The 18891-nt window shown below is 34.9% G+C and overlaps 1 protein-coding gene across 1 annotated transcript; it reads left to right on the top strand.

The window, feature by feature from the left end:
• Positions 1 to 12998: 12998 nt before the first annotated feature.
• Zn72D (Zinc-finger protein 72D) lies at positions 12999 to 15864 on the top strand. Its single transcript, XM_090405998.1, has one exon. It carries the CDS (start codon positions 13186 to 13188, stop codon positions 15664 to 15666), a length of 2481 nt encoding a protein of 826 aa, XP_090262124.1. The 5' UTR covers positions 12999 to 13185; the 3' UTR covers positions 15667 to 15864.
• Positions 15865 to 18891: the final 3027 nt, after the last annotated feature.

The following is an 18891-nucleotide window of genomic DNA, read 5'->3' as shown; positions in this document are numbered from 1 at the left end:
ACAAACTCATGTTCTGGGGGAGGGCGGAGGAACGTGATAGCATCCTTAAGGATCCTTGCAAAAGGATACAATTTTTTTTTTTTTTTTTGGTACGAAATTTAATTCCAAGTGCGGACTGGTTCGGGAATTTCCTGGTTGGCCGACGTGCGAATGGGCCGAAAATATATTAAAATAATTTTTAATATATTCATTTAAAAAAAAAACGATCGTAATTAAAAAAATAACACAAATTGGCAGATGCGGCGAAATACAGATATGACAATGTAAAGAACATGCTTGGATTTGGGCCCGTGACCATCAGAGTCATGTCTCCCCTACTATTCTTGTGTAACTGTATATTGTCTGTTCAGGTATTCAGCTAAGTTTATTTGCTTACACTGTGAACGACTAGATGTATTTGTGGTTGCTAAATGTAATCATAATCATCATATTCGGTCAGCAAGTTTTACGGACTATACGAAAACATAAAATTCACTAAAAACAGAATAAAATATAATAAATATTTTTATTATAAATAATAAAAAATAATATTAGACAATACTGAACAATAATATTTGACGATTCTGGAGTGCTGACAAGTGATAGGCTAATTTGAAAGAAGCTTTTGACAGGACATTAATAATAACGGAAACTTAATCGTATAGGTATACTGCCATAGCATTTCTGTACAAACCTTGAGGGTATATATAAAAAATAATGACTAAAATAAATATTTTTCAAAAAAATCATTCTGATTCGCTTATGGGCTTATTAATCCTCGAAAATGCTTTAATCAAGGATCACCCCCCCCCACCCCACCTAAAAGATGCAAGTTTGTCTTTATAATATTGTTCACGAACTGTGCATTATGCTTCTAAATTTATGTTATTTGATTAGAGGGAGAGAGAGAGAGAGGGGTGGTGATCTTGTTCAGCGTTTTTGAAAGATTTTCTAATGTCAGTCATGGCGTCCACTTGCCCTTGCAGCTACGAGTGTACAGAGCCATCTAATATTTAGCTACACATTTTGCAACTTCACTTAAGTCAGGAATAATGAATTCATTGACTACTGAAAACGTAGTATACGCACTGCGTACACCGTCAGAGTGTGTAAGTGTCCAGAAAATTCAAAATACAGAAACAGTCAGTTCAATTTCACATCAAAGAGTTTTAGATTCTGTCTTGACATGGTATACTCACAACAGCGTTGAGGAAAACCTTTCTGAGTGGTCAACATAATTAGTAAAGATTCAGCTCGAACTGCACCCGAATTCGTGAAAAAAAATTAAAAAAAAAATAAATAAAAATCTACTCTATAATATAAAATGATAAGCCTTTTTTTTGTAACGTTTTTGTGTCACGTTTTCGTGTCAAGTTATTTGAAACGTTTTGAAACTCAGGGGCTACCCCAAGTGTCGAGTCTTCAAAATTCGAGTCATCAGAATTCAAGGAGAACCGGCCTACCAGTCCGGAACTGGGGGGGGGGGCGTCATAGGCGCCAGGGGGACCCCCTTTTCGAGTCATCAGAATTCAAGGAGAACCGGCCTACCAGTCCTGAACTCTGGGGGGAGCCGTAGGCGTCAGGGGACGGACCCCCCTACTATATATATAAAAAGATAAGCGAAATTTAAAACGTTCTTATGACACGTTTTTTTGACACGTTTATATATATATATATATTATATATACGTTTATTATTATATATATATATATATATATATATATATATATATATATATATATATATATATATATATATATATATATATATATATATATATATATATATATATATATATATATATATATAATATGTACGTGAATATATACGAATTCGTGAATGTATTACTTTTGGTCCGAATGTGAGCCTCAGTCTAGGAAAGGATGAATCTCGAGAGTCCTAGTTCAGATTTCAAATGCGGTGCTGGCAAAATAGAGAAATTAATTATTCATCACGTGTGACAACTAAACAGTCACATGACTATTTAGAGTTCGCATTCAGATTCTTGCAGTTGGTAGTATGTTTCATGGATATTTTCAACAGGTGGCGAATTATAATGACGCCAATTTGCAAAATTTCATTAAAATAAAAATTAATTAGAATGATAACCAGCATTGTTTTATTAATAAACTAAGAGAACTCAAATCGTTTTAGGCAATTTAAGCTTACTGATAGTGAATGGTTCCCTGTTGAGCAGTTGCAATTTTCTTCTTTTTTTTTTTTTTTTTTTTATCACATTCGCTGTCTTAACTGATTGCATTAACCACCTTCTAATATAATATGATACATAACATGTGAGGCAATAGTCATTAGGGAGATGACGTATAGAGCTTGGGAATGTATATTTACGTATTCAAAGTCTCCTTTACATATTCGTAATTAGTAAAAATGTTTACTTTCATCAGCTACCGGACGAAATACGAGTGTGCGCAACTGAATCACTTTTCTTTTATCGTTATCATCATAAATAAACAAACAAATAGATAAAAACAGACGACTGCAAGAGCGTTAAAATATTTTTAATAACAGTAATGACAAGTCCGGTTTTTATGTTTTTTTTCCTAAAATAAAACAGTGAATTGGGATTATGCAGACTTGTTTAATTGAAAGAATGAAGCTTTATCTTTTATGCTGAAGAACAGTATAAAAAAGTATGCATTATGTAACTAGCATTTTGAAGCTTGAGTTTTTCTTACGTATTTTATTAATACGAAGACAGAGCTACGAACTGTAAGAAGTAACTGACATTCATACTGTTTTTGTTTTGTTTTTTTCCCTGAGGAATGTAAGACTGTTCTTCTGCATGCTTGGAATTCGATTTCATTTCTTTGTCTTTCGACATGGAAGCCAACGTTATAAAAATTGGTAATTTACAAATTGCTCGTTGTCAAAGACAGAATTAATTGATCTTTCTAATTGTTTTTGTCTTCTTACTAAAGACAGCGATTTTTTGTGATATATTCGGTTTTTTTCCTAACTGATGTTGTTTTCTTTTTTATGAATGAATCAGGATGAATTTGTCTGCAGATAGTCAACAAAAGTAATTTTACTCGATTTTCTTTAGTAAATTAGTATTCGATTTCTAGTTATTAGTTATCCAACTGGCAAAAAAAAAAGGGGAGGGGGAAGCAGACGTTCTTATTTAGTAAAATAAACTATGCATAACTTTTTCACCTTAATAACATCGTCTGCAATTTAATCTGCTTTATAATTCTGTACAGTTTTTTTTTTTTTTTCCTTAAAGATCACAAAACACATTTTTTGGATAGAGTTCTTTTGTAGCCTACATTGCACGATCAGCCAATCAATTAGCAGTGTCCAAAGTACGAGTATTACTACTTAGGCATAACAATCACTCCACATTAGTATTAAAATATATATTCAAATGACTTATCAAATACGTATTATGTGATATTTAATTTAAAGACAATTGTAAAAAAATTAAACTTCATGAAACCTACTTACTTAATGAGTTAAGACAACGCCTTCAAGTTGGAAAGACCTGGGTTCGAATTCTGTTTAGGATCGGAAGAATCTTTATAAGGAATTTTTTGCAGTTTAGGGTGAGTTAATCGGGTTTCCCTTCCGGAAACGCAGATTTTTTCGATTCCAAAACAGGCAAAACGGTTGTTTCGGAATCTAAATTAAATTTTACTAAATTGGATAATATTATGATCAGCAGCTTGGCTAGATATAACAATGTTTCGATTTTTAATTCCTGATACATAACAACGTATGATCATTATATGATCATACGTTGATCGTATAATGATCATATACAACGTATGATCATATAATGATCATACGTTGTATATTCCTCCAGGAATTCAAATTGAAATAGTTATTATATATCGATTTGTTTATTTGAAAGAATTTTAAATAATTTACAAATAATTTTAAATAAATTTTAAAGAATTTTAAATTTATTTACACCGGCCGCCACTGGCGTGTGCTTTACTTTAGGTTACAAAAAAAAAAAAAAAAAAAAAAAGATAATACAGCCAGTAGCATGATCAGACAAGGCTGAATATAGTAGGTCAATGCATCACATTGTATACAAGAACAGTTATGGACTTTGATCCCCGGTTCTAAGTCTAATGGTTTAGCTGGCTACATGAGATAGGTCATCACCCTTGGCTAACAGCGAACGAAAGCACATGTTTTACCAAAAAAAAAAAAAAAGTAAGAAAATACCTGCAGATGGTTTCACAGTCAACCTAAGCAAAAAGAGCTTTTCCTAAAGTATGTTAGTTGTGCTTATTGCTTAAACATTAAACAAAATAAACACATGATTACAGTGGCGCACCCAGAGGGGAGGCAGGAGACCCCCCATCTGGGTGCTGGCCCCCCCAAATGAAAAAAAAAAAAAAACACTACAAAATTTTCCAAAAATCTTTTCCTAATTAAAATTCATTTTTTAAAATTTATGTTGTGCGTCTTCTATTTCTATACTTATGAATTAGCGATCATTGGAGATGCTTGCATACGACCTCAGTCATAGGTCGTATGCGATGCGTTGTGTGTATTCTCAAATCGTCTAAGGGAAGGGAGGGGGGGGGACATCACGAAGTGTTGTTCCCTGGCTACAGATGGTTTCACAGTCAACCTTAGCAAAAAGAGCTTTTCCTGCAGTATGTTAGTTGTGCTTATTGCTTAAACATTAAACAAAATAAACACATGATTACAGTGGCGCACCCAGAGGGGAGGCAGGAACTTAACTCTCAATTCTTTCATTGCCACACTCGACTTTAACTGAATTTTTTTATAATTGTCCTTATCTGGTGTTCGACTTTAATCTGAATTGTTAAAAAAAAAAAAAAAAAAAAAAACCGTTTTCTTTGATATGATGAGTGACTAAAGTTTAAATGTTTCAAAGTGTCAGCCATAGAATTCAGTATGTTTGATTGTCTTACCCATGCTTTTTTCCATGAATTTCAGTGTTTTTCTAATCATCATAAATATATATAATCCACATTATTTTGTGGCTTTTAACATTTTTCTTCTGTATTTTCAGATCCCAAGATAAAACGTGTTCGATAAAGTGGTACACAAAACTGGCAAGAATGAGCCAACAAAAGGCTTTGGATTTAATGACCAATACTGGAAACAAATTTGACTATTTTTTTCACACAAATTACACAACATAATTTTTCAAATCAAAACTAATCTCCGTCATTAGAAGCTACTTGTATTGTATCTGACCCTGACAATCGTCAAGTTGAGCAAAGCTCCACACTTACCACTATCACTTTGTGTACTTCAAGGTCAGAATATCATTATGATGTTGAGATGTCATAGGCTGGCTCAAGTGTCACAATCTTACTACTGATCTGCTTGATATCTCAACTGCAAGTGTTAATTGTTGCAAGTAGCTCTACAAGACAGTCTGAAGTCTCACCCCCCCCCCCACCTCTGGGATAAACCAGGCTGTCTCGTAGGGTGTGTTTGTGAGAGAGAGAGAGAGAGAGAGAGAGAGAGAGAGATCATCTTCAATCGAATTCGGTCATCGTTAACCCATTTAAACACTCGAATGTCTTCATGGCATAAGGCAGCGGTCGGCAACCTTTTCAGACTAGGGAGGCCACATTCAACTTTTATTTTTAATAATCGGGCCGCAAGCGTTTAATTAATAGAAAATAGCGAGTGAAAAAAGTACTCAAGGTATCAATTTTTATTATATCTATCTTAAAAAAAACACAGAGATGTTTCAAGTACGAGATATGAAACAAGCATGAAAATGAAACTCAATTAAAAATTATTATCACGTAAAAACAAATAATATAGTTTTATGCATAACAATATGTATGTCTCCCTTATCTATATCCACTTTATAACCTGAGATGTAAATTCGAATCGAAGCATGCAAATGTTCATCAGTTAGTTGAGAAGAAAATTTATTTTTTTCTAAAACTCATGGCAGAAAATGCTTGTTCGCAAATGTATGTGCTTTCAAATGCGACTATCATCTTTGCGAAACTGATTAATCCTTCAAATATTTTTGGTACGCATCGATCATTTTTTTGGGAATATTTTCTAACGAAAATGTGTTCTTTAATATTTCATTGTGTTGCAATTCCAAAACTTCCATCAGTAGTCGGTTTGGTAGGTCATCAATTTCGACATTATAAGGGTTCAATTTCCACAAATCTTATTGAAAATTCCGTTTTGCAAATCTTCAATAATACCAAGAAAAGTTTCATTTTGTGTTTGCCATCCAACTGTAGATGCAGATTTGAAAATATATAATCGTGTAGATTTTTTTCCATCATATATTTCTTCAACAGACATAGATTCCCTTCAAAAGCTTTTATGTTAGAAAACAGTTCTGCTAATAATTTACCTTGGTCCTACAGGTTCAAATTAAGTTCATTAAGGTAGTTGTAATGTCTAACATAATGCAAGAGATCCATTTTTTATCCGATAGTTGTGGGACAGTATTTTCATGTTCCGCCATGAAAATATCTATTTCTTCACGTAAATTAAAAAAATATTTTTAGCACAGTTCCTCTACTTAACCATCTAGCACTTGATTAGTAGATAACGTCCTCTTGAAATGCTCATTGAAAATTCTTGATGATAAAATTTTACGGGCCACATGCCATGTAAGTATGGTCAACCTTTTATGGGCCGCCAAAAATTTACATTTGGGCGACATGCGGGCCGCCGGTTGCCGACCCCTGGCATAAGGCATTATTCTCGAAAGCTGCTTTATGTATTTGAAATTTTCTAAGACTTATTTTTTTCCTTTCAAATTTAACGCAGAACTTGCATTTTTAAATTTAACGCAGAATTTAATGCGCGCACGCACGCGCGCGCGCACGCACGCACACACACACACACACACACACGCACGCGCACACACACACACACACACACACACACACACACACACACACACACACACACACACACACACACACACACACTGTCGTTATTAAGAGCACCTCATCTGATGTTTTGAAAATATATTAAACATATTCATAGTGATCAGTACAGCGATGCAGTAAGCAGTGGCGTACGGTGAATATTCCAGTGGGTGTGCTGTAGCAAAGGAACATTATTAGAAATCATTGAATTTGTACAAACAAAATTACTTTTTAAGAAAAAAAAAAAACGTTCTATTTATAGATCATTTCAACCCTTCGTTTCCGAGATGTAAACGCTACATAAATTTAGAAAAGGTAAGACCTATTTTTAACGTCTTTTAACAATTTTTAACTTGACTGCGTATTCCCAGTTTAAAAAGTCTACACAGAATATCTTCAACTGTTTCGAGTTGACGAGAAGAATAAAAATAAATGTCAGTTTTGTAAAAGTACTGTCCGACCACAGAAGCGAGAGCCGTCGCTGGCAGATTGCCTAGAAGAATCAATTCATGTTGAAGGAGAGAAAGGAATAAGGCGATGTACAAATTCGTCACCAACACGCCTAATCACGTGCTTTATACTTGAAATTTTCCGACTGTTGTACAAGCAAAATAGTTACCACTTTAAAAATTAGAATTTTCATAAAAGAAAACCTAATTTTCCTACGTATAATAATAAACACGCATCCCACGAAACGCATTGATTACCTTATTATCAGAATGGTTTCACCTTCTTCTGTCATGCGCAGAAGTGTGTAGGGGTCTCGCATCTGTGGTCGTACAGTCATCTAACAGAAAACCATAACATTGGAATTACTGACGAAGCAAATAAAGCTGTAATTAGACGCATAATCAAGCTGCTAATTATGCGTCTTTCTCCTTTTGGTTTGTACTTATTTTACGTGTGTAAACACCAGGGGCGACTTGTGCATAGGCACTGCGGAACTGCAGCACCCCCAATTTTTCTAATATATCTATATAATAAATAATAAATCTTAATAATATAAAATAAATAATAAATCTATATAAATAGATTTATTAATTTATTTATATTTGCTTGTAATATTTAATTTTATCATCAACAATCCTATACAATTCTCTTATTTTGTATAAAAAATAATAAAATGCATCTTGTAGCACTTAGGAGGGCGAAGGACGCTAGCAGCACTGTGTTTACCACAGTGTCATATTGCTACGCACGCAAGCATATGCACGTCATAGTGAGATGCGAGCTATTAAATGCAGCACTGTCCGTCGCGCAGTTCCACTGTTGTTTCTATGCAGTTTGCGCCAGTAGTAGAGTGTTCGTAGTGCTTATCGTGTTTACTCCGTCTCTTTAAATATTTGCACATTACAATTAAAGACATAACATTTGTTATAGTTTTTATTTTAGAACATTATTGGGGTTATGATAATGGATTTTATTTTTAAGTTATTTTGAATTATACCAAACTGTATAATTTTATCGATAATAAACGTTATTGTTTCATGTTTAATTTTTTTTTAAATTTTTACCATGATTTTGATATTTTATCTAAACACGTATGCACTGCACTTACAGTGTGTATATTTTGAAAGTTGCAGCACCCCCGCGATTTCAAGCCACGAACCGTCACTGGTAAACACCTTGCGTCTTAGACGGAATTCGAACCTGGGTCTTTCAAACCGAAAGTAAAATGTTATTCCATAGCAAACGTCCCATTTTCAATCACAAGGACGTTCGCTCCGCGTGAGTAGGAATTGGGGAAAGAAACCTATAACCGAAATGGGAAAGACCATGTTCATAAACTATTATAATGCTTAATAAGCTCGCACCTCTATTTATTTTTCCACAGATTAAGAATGACAAAAGAATATTTACATTTCCCAGGATGAGTTAACTCCAGAATTCACATATCTGGATACCATTCTTCTTGTTCTGAGTAGATGAAATCACTATTTCTGCTATGAATGTAAACTAGACATGCTATCAGCACTCTAAACATATGTAACGCACCACATTTTAAGTCAACTAACACTACAGAATATTCAAAGATTCTCTCGAAACCAATGTCGAAACAGTCCCCCCGTCTCCTTCCCCTCTCTCTCTCTCTCTCCACATCTCATTCCTTATTTGCTAGTCTGATTTAAATTTTGCACCTATATTTTGGTTCGGCGTATCATGAAAGCAAAAAAGTCGGTGAAAAGCCTTACATGTATGTTTTACTGTTATCGTACGGGTTTCTTGCTACAAATTAAAATACCAAAAGAAAACCAGAAACAATTAAATGAATCTCAAATTTAATAAATTTTTTAACTGCAAAGTAAAAAAAAAAACAGATTTTCTAGGAGAAACAATTCTATTTACCTGCTCTAAAGAGTAACTAACTCTAAAACTGACTGAGAGAAGGTGTGTGTGTGTGTGTGTGTGTGTGTGTGTGTGTGTGTGTGTGTGTGTGTGTGTGTGTGTGTGTGTGTGTGAGAGAGAGAGAGAGAGAGAGAGAGAGAGCGAGAGAGGAGTAAATAAAAAGAAAAAAGAAAAGCGTAAAATGTTTCGGTAACTGATCATGGATATTATGAGTCTGTGCAGGTAGCTTAGATAGATACCAAATAATAATAATAAACGACACTTCACATCTTTAATATGATCGAAACAAAATAACAATAACCTAATCAGCACTGAAAGCAGACACTGATTCACATTTTATTCTAGGGCATCTGTTCCCAACCGGTAGTACTCATACCCCCGTGGGTGCGTGTTGAGGCCATTCAGGGATACACGAAAAATAATCAGTAATGGCTGAAAAACAAGTAAAGTAAACAAAATGCAAAATGTTAGTTATGGAACAATAAGTGTTAAGTTTGAATCACCGCTAATGGAGACACTTCAAAACTAACATTAGCGAATGATGATTGGTGAGGGCGTGGCTATGAACCCCTTCCCCAAACCACTTTTCTACCAATCATTACACAGTTCATGCGTCACTTTTGTCACCCATCCTCCTTTCCAGAACAATCGCGTGTTACTAAGCGATGACCTTTGTGATAACGAACCTTCCACTGACTTCCATTTGCAACGTTTCTAGAACTTCTCCAAAAATATAAATACATCCGTAGCCAGACTGCTTGATCAGTTCAGTTATTGACCGAGTATAAGGAAGTGCGTTGTTTTTAATTGTGATTCTTTTAAGTTAATTAAAATTTTCAAGTCAATTAAAAGTTAAATCTGTGGTTTCTACTTTTAGTGTAGTAATTTTTCTTTCCCAACTCATTACCTCATTTCCACTATTTTACATTAAGATTTTACATTAGCACTTCCACGTTAATCCAAATAACAACTGAAGCGAAGACTTTTAGAAATACATTATCACAGTATAACAAAAACACTATTATACAAATCTACACGATATAATTAAGGATTAAAAAAAAAATTGTAACTCCGTTCAAATACACCGCTATTTCTCCTCGCGACACTAGCCAATTTTATTTTCATTTTTAAATAATGAACAAAAATATATAAATTCATCACCCTTCGACTTGAGTGCATTATTATTATTATGTTACCAATACCAATACCAATATAAAACACTAACTCTTCACATCTTTAAGAAGAAGATTAGAAATCACTTAAAAATTATATAATCGAGATCTCAAATATAGCCGAACATATCCAGTTAGACAATATAAAGTTCAATGTCTTTGACTCTTTGAAGAAATGGTCAGACAACATTTCCACCAATACCGACTTCACTATCATACACACAAACATAAGAAGTATAAAATAACACTGGATTACATTGATAACACTGCTCAACTACACCTTGACAAACATAGATGTATTAATACTGACCGAAATTGCAATAAACGACACAGAAATTTACGCATGCAGCATTAATAATTACCAAACCTACAACTTATGTTGACCACACAAGAGGAGGTGGCATCGTGGCATTTATCAAAGTAAAATATAATGTGACTGAAAAACAAACTCATTTCGAACATGCGGAAACATTAATTTTGGAAATCACAAATAGCGACAAACATAATATCAAATACACAATAAACATAATATACAGACCCCCAGATAATAATCCACTCAGCTTTCTGCATCCGTTAGAAGCATGGTAAAGTGGCATCGAACCCCGTACAACACATAGGCTCATCCTAATAGGAGACATTAATATAAATACACTTGACCACGCTTCTTCAACCACTAACACATACCTTGATATACTAAGTCAGTACAACACAAACCCTATCATTAACTCCCCAACAAGAGAATAAATACTCAACAATTTACTAACACAATCATGCATTGATCATATCAACATACGGCCTCCAATCCATCCATATACATCTTCAGTAATTAACATCAAAATTGCCGATCACTACTTTGTCTCAACTTCGTTTTATTACGTTATCTACCCCCCTCCACACACACACACCACAAAAGTTGACAAAATTCGATCATATTAAAGAGCATTGTCAACAACTTTGTAAAAAATACAGACTGAATTGCCTACTTAAAATAAACGATCCTGTAACATTATATGAGAATTTCCAACTAAAGTTCACAGAAATATACAAAAAAGCAACAAAGCCTACACAAACGAGGCGACGAACAGACGATAATCCATGGATAAATGGCGAAATACTAAATAGTATTACTGTAAAAGAAAATGTATGGAAAAAAAAAACTAAAAAAATCACCCACTAACACATTTACAAACATTATACAAAAACACAAGAAATCAACTAACAACAAAAATTCGTAGGGCAAAAAGACACTACTACTTCCAAAAAGTCATGGAATATAACGACAACATGAAGCAAACATGGGCTACACTTAACGAATTAATAACTCGAAAAAAGAAAACTTCAGCACAAGATTTTATTGCAAAACGTTTCGGTCAAAATACAAACCAAGAGGAACTAGCAGACTCATTCAACCATGCTTTCACAAACAAGATCACACAACTCAAAAAAGACAATTTACCAACGATCAACAAAAAACTACCGACACAAATCAACAACAAACAATATATTTTCCACCCGTAACAAAACAGGAACTGAAAGAAGCACTCTTACAACTAAAACCAAAGACCACTCCAGGAATTGACAAAATAAGACTCACAGACTTTTTAACACACTGAACAAATAAATCAATACGTTTGAGACTCGTGAACATAATATTTGACACTGGCATTATTCCACAACAACTAACAACTGCAATAATTACGCCAATTTACAAACATAGTAAAAGAAACGATACTCAGAACTACAGACCAATACCTACTCTACCAGTCATTTCAAAAATTCTAGAAAAAATAACACACACCAGACCACAGAACAATTTACAGAAGTACAACATCATCTCACAAAACCAATACGGCTTTCAGAAAACAAAAAGCGCCATCACTTTATTAGAAGACATCGCCAACGCCATAAACAAAGCCCTCTATAAAAACAACTACGCTATCCTTATACTGCTTGACTTAACCAAAGCATTTGATACACTTGAACACGACATACTACTCACCAAACTATACTCAATAGGTATAAGAGGAACACTGCATACCTGGTTCAGGAACTATCTCTCAAACAGAACACAAGTAAAAAAAATAGATACATGTCACAGCCGGGGTATACAAACAAAACACGAGGTCCCTCAAGGCGTCATATTATTACCCACTCTATTCGACATATACATTAACAATATTCATAACCTGGCCATAAGAAGTCAAATATTTCAGTACGCAGATGACGCCGCACTACTAGCAATCTACACAGACATCAACACGACTCTCTCCAAAGCACACCAAGACCTAAATGAAATCACAACATAATTCTACCAAAACGCAATTGCAATCAACAGCACCAAAACACAGATGTTAATAATATACAACCCGAGAATCATTCGCCACGCACCACTATCGATACACACACATACCGCTTCTTTAACAACAAAAAAATCCTGCCAATGTCCCGAAATCAAACCTGTAACACATGCAAAAATACCTTGATCTTTGCATAATTGCCACCTTAAATGGACAAAACACATAGAATACTAACCGCCTCCATAGTGCAATTGGAAGAATAGTATCCACTTCGAATTGGAAGATGGCTGCTAATAATTATTTTGGGTTTACTACAGGAGGAACCCAGTACGGGCACCTTATGAAAAGGCCCAAACATATTATCCTTCTCAAGTAGCATACTCTAGTACTGACACCCCTCACTATCAAACAGTTGCAAGTAAACAATCATATTCATCACCCTCTAATGTTGGCTATGCATCAACTCGTCAGACTACCACACCGAAAGCTCAGACTACAGGTGCACAGTCAGGAACATCTTCGTATATGTATTCTAGTGGAAGTGCTACTGGTGGTTCAACAACAAGCTATAGCAGTTCATATAGCAGTGCAGCTACCACTACTTATGCTGCATCAATGTATGTTCAGCAGCCTTACGTAGCTGCTCAACCTGCATCTGCAGGAGTTGCAGTGGTTCCCGCAGCACCAACTGCACAGTCAGGTACTACAACCACTTCTATTTCCACACCTAAAGTTCATACCAATTCTTGGATTGCTTACAAGAAAGGACCAATCAAAATGCAAAAGCCTAAACAACCACCAAAACCGCAACAGCTACATTATTGCGAAGTGTGCAAGATCAGTTGTGCTGGGCCACAGACATATAGAGAACATCTCGAAGGGCAAAAACACAAGAAAAAAGAAGCTGCTTTGAAAGCTGGAAATGCAGCACAAAATGTTCGTGGAGGTACTTCACTTCGTTGTGAGCTTTGTGATGTTACTTGCACCGGATCTGATGCTTATGCTGCTCATATTCGAGGTGCCAAACACCAGAAGGTTGTCAAGCTGCACACAAAACTCGGAAAGCCTATTCCTTCAACAGAACCACAAGTGATATCTACAGCTTCTGCCACCAACACTTCATCAGCTGGTGGCAAAGTGAATGGAAATCAATCTAAGATAGATGAGAATAAGGCCGAAGAAAATAAGGATGACGGAAAATCTGAAACACCAAAGTTAGATGAAAAGGAAATCCAGCCTGTAGGTCAAGATTATATTGAAGAAATTAAGAATGATGATGGAAAGGTTATCAGCTTCCAGTGTAAATTATGTGAATGCCGTTTCAATGATCCTAATGCAAAAGAAATGCACGTGAAAGGCCGGAGACATAGGCTACAGTATAAAAAAAAAGTTAATCCAGATCTTGTAGTGGATATCAAACCAAGTTTACGACAAAGAAAGTTACAGGAAGAACGTCTAAGGCGACAGCAGATTATGGAAGAATATTGGAAGCGCAGAGAGGAAGAACGTTGGAGAGAAGAAATGAGAATGATGGAGGAAGAAGAGAGAATGTACTGGGAAGAAAGAAGAAGATATGAAGAAGAGTTAGAATATTATGAATGGCATCGACGCTATGGCCGTGATATGCGTATGGCTGCTCCTTTACCTCCACCTCCTCCTCGTCCTTATATGATGCCCATGGGAGGACCTGGACCTGTAGGTCCACCAATGGGTCACAATATGAGACGCCCTGATTCTGTAGATGATCGTCATGTAGTAGCCAAACATACACAGATTTATCCCAAAGAGGAGGAATTGAATGCTGTTCAGAAGATAATTACAAACACAGAAAAAGCTTTGAAGCTAGTCTCTGATTTTCTTACTGAAAGTGACATGCCCAAACAAGAACAAAAAGAAAAGGAAGAAAAGGCTAAGGGAGATGTGAAAGAACAAGGTGCTGATATAGAGGATAGCCAGAGCTCTACCCAGCCTCACAGAGTTCTGAAAGGGGTAATGCGTGTAGGAGTATTAGCAAAGGGACTTCTTCTCACTGGTGATTTATCAGTACAGTTGGTAGTGATGTGTTCTGAGAAGCCAACTCGTACCCTTTTAGAGAGCGTTGCCGATAATCTTCCAAAACAGTTAGCTGCAGTTTCTACAGAAGATAAATATGAAGTTCACCGTTGTGTAGAGGAAGCTGCCATCACAGTGAATTCCCTTGCAGAACCAAAGATAACAGTCACTGTTACGCTTACATCTCCAGTCATGAGAGAATCGAATGTTCCAGAGGGAACTGCATCTACCCCTACTTCTAGTACTACCAGTAGCAGTGCTACCACTACCACGACCTCGCCTATTTCAACTGCTCCAACTGCTCCTGCTGAGACTGTTAAAGACCCACCGGATGTTCTGGACAGGCAGAAATGCCTGGAAGCCTTGGCCGCCTTACGTCATGCCAAGTGGTTCCAGGCTAGAGCAAGCAGTCTTCAATCTTGTGTCATGGTGATTCGTATTTTGAGAGACCTCTGTCAACGTGTGCCTACATGGAGTCGTTTGAGTAGCTGGGCCATTGAGCTCTTAGTTGAAAAAGTAATCAGCAGCAGTGGGCAGCCTCTCAGTCCCGGAGATGCACTTCGTCGTGTATTGGAAGCACTAGCTTCTGGTATATTATTACCAGGTGGACCTGGTCTTCTTGATCCATGTGAGAAGGATCCTATGGATGCAGCTGTAAGTTTAACAAACCAGGAGAGAGAAGACATAACTGCCAGTGCACAGCATGCTTTACGACTTATTGCATTCCGCCAAATTCACAGAGTAGTGGGTATGGATCCTCTACCCCCACCTAAATTTGTGAGAGGACAGTTCCCTCGTAAGCGCCGTCGTTATAATAGTACAGGAGAAGGAAATGATTCCGAAGGAGGAGATGGAAAGAAAGACAAAAAAGATGAAGCTGAAGTGAAGATGGAAGTATCAGAAACAACAGAAGTAACAGATGCCAATGCCAGAATAAAGACTGAAAAAGCTTAATGTGTCTATATCTTAAATGTCATTTTGTTGTGATATTCATTATCATTTTGTGCTTACAAGTAGCCTATTGACAATTATCAGTTTTCAGCGTCACTCTTTTACATCTTGTAGTCTTTGACAATTTCAAAGAAAACAAAAATATTGTAAGTAGCATTTCAACTGATACTGCATAAATGATATGCTGTTAAACTACACATACACATGTATTTGCTTATATTGTAATTGTTCCTATGCATATTTTTGCAGCCTTGTTCATTGGTTTATATGCACTGTTAAGTTTTGTTTCTCTCATGTGAACGTACACGTGAATTTTTTTTTTTTTTTAGCACTTGTATGAGTGAATGTCATTAAAATGAGAACCAACCTTTTTTTTTTGTTCCTGCTCTGTTGTGTAATGTATCTCTCAAATTAATTTCTGTATCTCAGGGTTAATGTAATTGTAATCGATTATAAATTTTGATGTTATGCCCTATTGTTTCAGATTCTCAGAGATGTGATGAATCGAGGCTCATGTTATTAACATGCAGAGGTGACGAGAATGACTTGAAGCATGTGATAATGATGTGCTTGTGAAAGTTTCTTATGATACAAAGACTAATCTTTTAGTAAGCATGAAACTTACTTTTATTGGCCCACTCCCAGTGGAATGAAACTTTGAAAACCAGGGGTACCATATTCATCATCTCTGAATCAGTTTAGGGTATTGGAAATTATGAAACACTGGCAGTGTTATTGCTAATCATTTGCTGCTAAAAAATATGTTATACTGTTGTGTTAAGCAAGAATGATTTATCATTGCCAAAATGGTTGGATAATTAAACGTAGCATTTATTAATGGCCATTATATATAATGGTTCTTTCCTTGGCACTTCATTATCAGATCAGAATCAAACCTCCATGCACAACAAATAACCCTATATCATTTTTTTTAGTTTTCCTTGAAGGTATTTTTTTTTATATAGTATTGGCAAATTTAATACTGCTGGCTTGCCAAAGCAGCCACACGTCATTCCTTGCATGCTTCTGTGGAGATGCAGTTTTAGTTCTACTCGTAAATGTCATGTACAATGTAAACTGATGTTTGTGTTTTCTAAAATTATTTATATTTACATATTTTATTTCCTAGCAACCCAAGCTTTTTAATAAAACCAAATGCAATTGGAAGAACAACGGTACATTGCGCTTTTCGATTGGAATAGGCTTAAGTTCGATTCCCGTCGCGACGAAGGAATCTTTATCTGGACGATTTTCAATCGAAGGTGAGTTAGCCGACCTCATACGGAGGTAGCAGGTTTTTTTTTTTTTCTCCCGGAAACTCGGGTTTTTCATCCCGCATGCAGACAAATCGGCCCTTCAGAACACACGCAATTTACAGACAAAAAATAGTTGTTGTGGTGGTGGAGGTGGACGGTAGATGGCGTTGATGGAGATGATTCGTAGTAGAGGTTCGGTGTAGTGGTTGAGACAGTTGTAATAGTATGTGTCCTCCCGCGATGAGTCTTCGGACTCCTTAGAGGTGTTAGGAATTAATAATAATAATAATAATAATAATAATAATAATAATAATAATAATAATAATAATAATAATAATAATAATACCCTACATACCAAACACCGCATCATCGCAGCAAAACTCTTCGAAGTAAAAGACATTATTCCATCTAACATAAAAAAACTCCTATATCACGGTATCTGCGAATCCCTACTCAGATATGGTATAATCTATGCAAACACATGAAACAGCCACTTAACAAAATTAGAAATATTACATAGGAAAATTGTGTCAAGAGTGATTTGGACACTTTATACACACCTGCCATTATCCGACCAGCACATGGCGATACACAGAATCCTGAGCATTAAAAATCTGAAACACACATAATATTACTAAAGAATTACTTCAACATCACCCATCGAAACAACAGAGACACATAACAACTCTTTACATCCCTACATCCTTCAACAACTCATACGGATCTTTTGTGAGATCACGTCAGATACCCACACTACTCAACAACCTAACAAGAAACTTAAAACACATACTGTATATAACTACAGAACATTAAAGCACGAACTCTGGAAAATATACCAACAAAGTTAATATACCATTAACACTAATATACACATCACAAATCACCAGCATCCAATGCCTACATCACATCCATAAACAGTAACAATAACATAAATAGCAAAGACTAATCTCACTCTCCTCATAAAAGCTAACCCAAACCTTCGAAGTAGGTGGGATTAATCCACCTCATTTATCTACACGTGATCCTCATAATCAAAGACTGCAAATTATGTAACAAAACAGTCAGTAGAGTGTATAATAATAATGAAGAGACTGACATAAAAAAATTGTGTATGAAATAGGCTGTATAATAATAAGCTATTATTATTATTATTATTATTATTATTATTATTATTATTATTATTATTATTATTATTATTATTATTATTATCCTCAGATCCTCAGATGAGCTTACAAATAAGCTTCGAGGATGAAAGCTGAGAAATTACATCTCACCCAAGACAAAAAAAAAAAAAAAAGTATGTATCATATGTAACTAAATGCATGTAAAGTACGTATCACATGAAAACCAATGTATGTAATCTATGTATTATATGTAAACAAATGTACGTAATGTAAGTATCATATGCAAACAAATGTAAGTAATGTTGTATTATGTGTAATCAAATGTATGTAATGTATATAATAACTGTAAAAAATGTATGTAATGTAATTAAAAAATATTTTAAAACAATTATTATTATTATTATTTGTTGTTAATTTTGAAATATAAGTGTAATAGATAAAATGTAGAAAAAAAACTAGTATATATATTTATACAAATTTAATCCATAACCAATATTGTCAAAATGAAAGAGATTACTCTTAGCATAATATATTAATCATTGTAAATATGTATGTGAAAAAACGTAAAATATGTTATTATTAATAAAAAAATATTATTAATATTATTTTCAATTTAAAAATAGCATTGTGAAAAAGTGAAATGAATCCATTCACATTCCCTGCTGATACCAAAAAAGAAACTATGAATATAATTTGAGAATTAATTGAACTGCAGATGAAAATATAAATGTAAATGACAAAATGCTGAAAAAAAAAAATGTATATTTATCTAAAAAAATTATTCCACAACTAATATCGTTAATATGAAAAATCTCTCTCTCTCTCTTAACACATGAAATGAATAATTG

This window comes from Typopeltis vanoorti, chromosome 16, assembly GCF_054136105.1.
Source record: "Typopeltis vanoorti isolate ZY-2024b chromosome 16, IOZ_Tvanoo_1.0, whole genome shotgun sequence".
NCBI lineage: Eukaryota > Metazoa > Arthropoda > Arachnida > Uropygi > Thelyphonidae > Typopeltis > Typopeltis vanoorti.
This window is presented reverse-complemented; position numbering and strand designations above follow the sequence as displayed.